The sequence below is a fragment of the Lepisma saccharinum genome, chromosome 25 (assembly GCF_977018435.1).
Source record: "Lepisma saccharinum chromosome 25, izLepSacc3.1, whole genome shotgun sequence".
Classification (NCBI taxonomy): Eukaryota; Metazoa; Arthropoda; class Insecta; order Zygentoma; family Lepismatidae; genus Lepisma; species Lepisma saccharinum.
The window spans coordinates 21,429,713-21,437,418 of NC_139253.1; the positions used below are offsets into that span (position 1 = coordinate 21,429,713).

The following is a 7,706-nucleotide window of genomic DNA, read 5'->3' on the forward strand; positions in this document are numbered from 1 at the left end:
AACACATGTTTTGACAGTCAAGAGACAGATGTGTGTCATTACTTACTAGCAAAGTTTAATTTCATTCTGACTATATTTGGGGGAGGGGGGGGGGGCAATTCCCAGCTGAAAAAAAAATCAGGGCCTTTACATTAGAACTTATTCCTTTTTCTCTGAGAGTATCAGCAGCAAGTGTGCAATTCTTGCCACGAGAATGAAACACATATCAGGCAATTTTGGATCCTCATGTCACAACGTTGCATACGTGGGGGCCTGACGAAGTTCATATTTCATTTTTAAAAAACACATTTCTTTAAATTTTGTCTTCTTCTTTTCTTGATAAATGAAAATTGGGTTTTTCGACCACACTTTATAACCTAGTCTGTACTTAAGAAAACAAGGAATAGTTTGTAACTCTAGTGAACCTAGTTTTTAAAATATAATATAGGCACGGATTTTACAATAGAATATTTTCCCCTGTAAATTATCAGCAGCAAGCGTACAATTCTTGCAACGAAAATTAAACACATATCAGACAATATGCAGGTACCGTTTTGAACAATCACGTCCAGGCTTTGCCTACATTGGAGCCAGCTTAGTTCAAATTGCAAAATTTGTCTTCTTCTACTTGATAAATAAAATTGATTCTAAGCAAATTTCTAAGAAATGGAGCCATGTAAAATCACAAATTATTATGACCATGAAGTAACAACAGAACAAATTAGGTTTAGGAATTCAAATCAAAGCATGGATGCACATTTTCATCCACAAAACAGAGCTTTATGGACAAAATAGGAAGCCTAAACACAATAACAACATTCACCATGTAGGGGATACCAGTCTCGCAAACCAGAAAATGGGACTTGAAGTGCTTACTAAGCATCGCCCAATAAAACACCACTTTGCAGGCCTTGACCCTAAAAAATCTGTCGCACCATTGAGTTATTTAAGCACAAAAGGGCCAATAAATAATATTGACAAAACATGTAGCATTACAGTCACAAAAAGTCACCACCTAGAGCTGCAAAATGCAATAAGTAAACCTGGAAACATGTACAAAATTAATAAACAATTTTACATTCAAATGTAAATAAATAAAACACGATTAATACAATAACTTTTGCATGCACTAAGAAGGATTAAAGTAATTCTACATGAAGATAACAGTAAATTAATTGGTAAACATAATAATGATCATCATCCTTTAAAAATCATGTGAGGGGAAATGTCAACACTTGTAAAAAATATTTTAAATAAGTGCCAGTTAAGTTGAAACTTGAGATTAAAAAGTTGACTTACATAACAGCCCCACTAAAGTTGCTGACCAAGGTAATTTATTAAAATTAAAAACACTTTACACATAACATTTCTACCCTATATCAGGGTCTTCGTCAGATGAAGAACTAAACTAAACTAACTTGTCTGAGGAAGATCCTGATATAGGGTAGAAAGGTTATGTGTAAAGTGCTTTTCATTTTTAATAAACTGCCTTGGTCAGCAACGTTAGTGTATTTAATATGGAAACAAGGCTTGTGTTACAACTGCCCCACATACACTGAAAAATGGAACATAATTAAAGGGTTAAACTTAAAATCAGTTAACAACTGATGGGTACAATATAGTACTTTCTTGTGATATTGAATTGATCATTCAGATTCATGTGAACCTTATTTCTAATATACATATACAATAAAACAGATCCTGTCCATAACAGGCCTATCATTAGGAACCAAAATATTCCAGACATTTTCAAGTAAAGCAAGAAATAGCAAATTTCAACTTCAATTTTTATTTTGGTAATGGTTCCGAATTTAATGTTTTCCCTCAAATTTCATAGGAGTACTAGGAAGTGCATTAGAATACTGGAAATGGTTGTGTGAATAAGTTCAATGCTTGGGGAAACGAAAGGCCCAAGTTCTTTTTGTTTTATTGCAATTTCATCATGCTATGAATTGCAATTTTTACATGGTGCAATTTTTATTTACGTCTCTGAACACATACTGCAGAGTTTTAGCGATTACTTAAGATTTTGTTCACTATATTCTTTCGTGGTTAGGTTAGGCAGGTCAGGTTTGGTTCTCTAAGCATTAAAATAAAGTCCCTAAATGCATTCTAATAAGGTTTTGATTAACTCCTACATTCATTCTCAATAGTCTACGATACTTAATGTCGCTTGTCCATGGGAGGATGCACATATTCTTACGTAAGGTAATTTTTAAGTTGTTTTTTTTTCAGCATAAATAACTTTTTTTCAAATCCAAACAGTGCTCATTACTTTAAGGAAGGTTCAAATTTCCTGTGACAATGATTTCCAAAATTCTACGATAATTTACTCTTCTTGCTAGGAGAATTTGAAAAAAAATCATAAAACAATCGGAACCGTTACCAAACTAATTAGCACAGTTAAAAGCATCACTAAGTATTAGTTATCACAAAAATTATGATTTGAACTGTAGCTTAGGCGAACATGCATCCCTGGTTTCCTGACTGGGTCATGCATTTTCGTGAATTTTCATGCAAGGCTCGAAGGCCCGAGACCAGATATTATGTGATCAGTAGACCTTGGATTTTAGGTTTTTAACCTATTTTTTCCTTTACAGGTATGTAAGAAATAATATGTTATGTGAGTGTTTCATTAAAAAAACACAACTGATGAAGTTTTATAGTGGCTAAAAAAAACTACTTTGCTTGTTAGAACCTATTTTAGGTTTATGCTCCTAAATCAAACCTTTTTATTCTAGGGTTTTATATATTTTTAAAGGTTTTACAGGATTTTTATGTCACACACAGGCATTTGCTTTGTTTGGTCACGAAAAAATCAATAATGAACGTGTTTGAAATGTGCTCTCTGTCGATTTCCCTTCCTCCAAGTCCATGGTGATTTTTCAAAGTTCAAAAGAAAGCAAAATGTCTGGTGCCACTGTTACCTGTACAACCCAAAGTGGTCTGACCTGTGTTGTGTTGCTCAGTTTCGCATCACTTGCACACATGTTTTGCAAACTAACATTTCTGCATTGAAGTTTGCACCACTGACTATGTTTTTGTTGAAAGATTATTTTCAGCATATACGATGATTCCCACAGACAAAATTGCGGAGTTTGACTGTGGATAACATGAAAAAAGATTCTTGCCTAACTATACGGCGAAGAGTGGATTTTAATAGCAAATTTCCAATGGTAAGTTCTGCCATCGCCATAGGGTTAGGCAACGCACATAATGTTATGCAAGATAGTGCGTATTTCAGGATATAGGTGTTCCATTTTCATTGCTGGTGACTATAGCTAATCAGCATTTATCAGAAAATTTTGAACTATTTTAGGTTTTCTTGAACCTACTTCAGAATTTTTCATGCCTAACTTATGATTTTTAGGACCTTTCTTAGGATTTTTCGAACCTATTTTAGGATTTTTAGAGCCTATTTTTGGAACCTAAAAGCACACTTTTTAGAACCTATAAATCCGAGGTCTGGTGATCAGTTATTTCAAGCATTTAAAGTGTAAATCACCAACCCTGAGACCTTCTGTAAACAAACCGTCTCACCGATTTGATGTATCACTGAACATGGAGACCTTCCCACACACATAAAACTCACCATGTTGAAAGTGGCACTACTTCCTTGCTGTTCACATGATTATTTTTAGAAAATAACCAATGTTATAAAATATCAATATGTAGACAAATCTCTAAGCTCATTGAAAGTTACAATGCATATGCGTACAAAATGTTCAGTTATCTTCCTTTGCCATGTCACCAAGTTATTTTCTGAAGTGCACAATATTTGGTGAAACAAAAATCGTTATTAGGATGCTTGTCAAAGTTTCCAACCACAATAAATTTATGAACATTCTTTGTCTTGTTTTGATCATCATCATCAATATATTTATTGGACTTACAGCATTGCATATGGCTGTTTATGCCCATTATATATTTTATTTACATAAGATACAATTTACATAAAATCTAAAAACAAACTTCAAATACACTCCTATATCAAACCTTAGAAATATACATATATTACCATGTTATATCATTTTGTCTAAAAGATGCAAGTAAAATATATTCAATTCGCATGCAAGAAAGAAGCCAAAATTATGGGAAATGATTACTGGTGCAAAGAGTTAACCATAAAGGATAAAGGTGAAGCAATAAGTACAAAAGAAAGAGAACTGGGTTTAAAGTGAGACATCATTTGCGACAGCGTATCCCATACTACAAATTGGCCGTTGTTTTGCCTTACGTAATGAATCCTGTAACAACGCTGGATTTTCGTGTGGATTAATTTACTTCTATGAGTTTGCAATGCTTTCTGCATGCATGTGGTTTTGTTTACAGAAGGTCTCAGGGTTGGTGATTTGAACTTTAGGAGCGTCATTTTAATGGTTAGAGCCTTAAAACTGACCCACCTAATCGGATAACTAAAGGCTTTACGGATATTTTACTAACGCTAAGAGCATAAAAAAAACTAAAAAAAAATAAAGACACCTTAAAGAATGTTCCACAAAGCAGATAGGTAAGTAGGAATGTTAAAAATGACGAAACGAAGAAGTGAGATGTGTTTGTGCAATAGTAAATATTTAATAAAATCAGAGGTAAAACTTCGTTAGCGTCCCAACGGATCTATTCTTTTTTACTCAAGAAACTACTTACCGAAATGAGTTTCTGTAGCATTTAAAAGTTCTTGTTGGTATTTTCTTTCATCAAGAAAAACCAATGTTGTCCGTATATGCAAAATTGAACGAAATGAGTGCTAATGGAACCTAACCTAACCTCGTAGGCATACCTTGTCCCCGTGATGGTTCGTAGGGCTACCTGTGGATGGTTTTTGGGGTTAAAGTTAATGGTTTGTGGGGCTAACGTCAATGGTTTGTGGGGCTAACATCAATGGTTTTGGGGGCTAATGTCAATGGTTTAAAAATTACTCTTTATGTCAAAAATTGAACTCTTTTTCCCCGAAAAAAGCAAAATAGCACCTTGAAGAATCTTTCGCAATGCAGAAGAGGTAAGTACGAATGTTAAAAATGACTAAATAAACGAGTGAGAGATGTTGAGACGCTATCAAAGTTTTACCAAATCAGAATTAAATAATTGAAACTTGGCCTCGTGGTAACAGTTTCATATAGGCAAAACACATTTCTTCAATTTTACAGGAGAAAGTACTTACGGAACAGAGTTTCTGTAGACTTTTGAAAGGTCGTGGAAGTGTTTTCTCCCCTCGTTCAATTTATTCGGCCAGTAAAACATGTATTTTTCGACATTAACACTGCATACTGACAGACGATAGACAACCCTAGTCAAGATTTGCCCGCCATATTGTAACGTGAAGCGAAGAAGCAACGAAGGTACTAATCTGATATTCCCCGGACATATTTCTTCATTTTTACAGAAAAAACTACTTACAGTAATAAGTTCCTGTAGCATTGTCTAACATTTGGAAGGTGTTTTGTGTGATGTGGGAATGTTTCATAGCGGAAATTCATGTTCTTTGTTGAGAATTAATTCTCTGACAGACAATAGCCTTTGGCGCGTACACCTTCGTACATCATCACACATCGTGATTGTGTTTTGTTCATGTTCATTGGGCATCTAGTGTTTCGAACTGTGTGTTTGCAACGAAAGCTAGAAACATGACGTGTTGTGGATGCATGGTGAAATTCGTACCAGGTGTGGAAGATCCAGTGGATTTCTTAATTTAATTGAACACAGGATCGTGAAGAAAGGAAAGGAATGATGAAAATGTGGCAGTGAATGTAAGCTACTCGTTACAAGGAATGGGCTGTGGGTATATGCCTAATATGACGTGTCGTGGATGCATGGTGAAATTCAGGTATGTTTTCCATATCCTGGAAACTAATTTCTTCAAATTTAAAAGTTTGGAGCTCATTTGGGGGCAGGTGACACCGGCCAATTTCTAACATGCCTTGAACAGGGACTCTATAGAGAAAGCTGGTTGGCCGGAGCGGAGCGGAGGCGGGCCACGGTAGGTCAATTACCCCACGGGCAGAGCCCGGAATCTGTGGGAAATTTGGACTCAAAAATTTCAAACGAAAATAATTTTTTAGTTTAAATTTCCCATCGATTCCGGGACGGATAGCCCCAAAAACCATTCACGGATAGTGCCACGAAACATTACAATTTTCTTCGTAAAACAATGTGAAAAAGTTTTTTTAAAAAAAATTGGATCTGATGAGCTTTGTCCATGGGTATTTCTTGGGTTCCGAAGGTTGGAACACTGCATAACGAATGAAAATCGACAAAACACAATCACGATGCGCGATTATGTAGGAAGGTGTATGCGCCATATTGTGTCTTAGGCAAGCGAAAAGACTACGAGAAAGAAGTACTCAGGTAACAGTTCACTATGGGGGTGACGGATTTCTTCAAATTTACAGGAGGAAGTGCTTATGGAAATCATTTTCTGTAGCATTGTGGAAGTTCGTGAATGTAGTTTTGATCCATTTTAATGCGAATACATGTTGTTTTCTGCAAAAATCTCGGTCACACACGCTGTCTCTGCTGCCGCCATTTGCTTTCTGCACGAGAGCACAATGTTCCATGTGTTAGATAACGTAAACCCCGTTGTGGTACTAGTTTAATATCCTTCGGACAGATTTTTTCATTTCTACAGAAGAAACTACTTACCGTAATATGTTCCTGTAGTATTGTCTAACATCTGGAAGGTGTTTTGTGTGATGTGGGAATGTTTCATAGCGGAAATTCAACCATTGACGCATAGCCCCATGAACCATTCATACAAAGCCCCACGAACCATTTCCGGTAAGGTTAGGTTAGGTAGGGTCACAATAGGTTACAATAGTTAAAAATTGGTTTCAAAAAAAAATATGCGTAGCCCCACACACCATTCTCGCATAGCCCCACGAACCATTGACACATAGCCCCACAAACCATTTGCGGAAACGTACGTTCTTCAGTTACAAAAACACTTTCTTCAAAAAAAACGTGAATACACGTTAAAAAATGATCCGCGAAGCAGATAGGTAAGTAGAAATGTCAATAATTGACGAAACTCAGAAGTTATGTCCGAAGGATAGTAAACATTTACCAATCCCACTTTAAATAATGTTTCGCAATGCACAATAGGTAAGTACGAATGTAAAGAATGACGAAATGGACGAGTGAAATGTGTTTTGCCTATATCAAACTGTTAACTTTCTCACTTTTCAGAAGTAAAGTATACATCAATTCTAACAGGTTAGGCAACAAAATAAATATACCTAGTTAGAGTACGAACTGTATTTTGTCCAAACAAAAAGTAATCGTAAAATTACAGGTACTGATACTAATATCTTATTAACTGTAAATGTATGATCCTTCAATGCAGGCGAACATGCATAAGTAACTGTCATAGTTTCCTCAATATGTTGGAGCAATTCAATCAAGAAAGTTAATGTCAGCCTCTTACCATTGACTTCTTGTCTTCCTTCTGCTAGAACTTCTTTAGTAAAACTAGTTATTTGATCCTTGAGGGAAGATAAACTTTCTCCAAACCATGCCATGATTTATGCGTAAACTCATATACTCTTATAAAGTTGTAATATACATATAACAAATATTGTAATATCATCTCCCATATAATACATAAGCAGAAGCAGCCATCCACAACAGCAACACCCTCATATTTCTTCTACGAAAGAAATTAAATATATTCTGTGACTTTTCCGTCCGGCACGAGCTTAAAGAGATATCTTAACATATCGTTCAGAAAGAGA

The 7,706-nt window shown here is 35.5% G+C and overlaps 1 protein-coding gene across 1 annotated transcript in view; it reads right to left on the reverse strand.

Annotated features, from left to right (window-relative positions):
- Positions 1–7,633, reverse strand: part of LOC145978894 (uncharacterized) — a 108,204-nt gene extending 100,571 nt beyond the window's left edge. The window contains exon 1 of the mRNA XM_083111835.1: positions 7,400–7,633. Within this exon, the coding sequence (XP_082967961.1) occupies positions 7,400–7,493 (94 nt within the window). The 5' untranslated portion in view covers positions 7,494–7,633. The remainder of the gene's footprint in view (positions 1–7,399) is intronic.
- Positions 7,634–7,706: the final 73 nt, after the last annotated feature.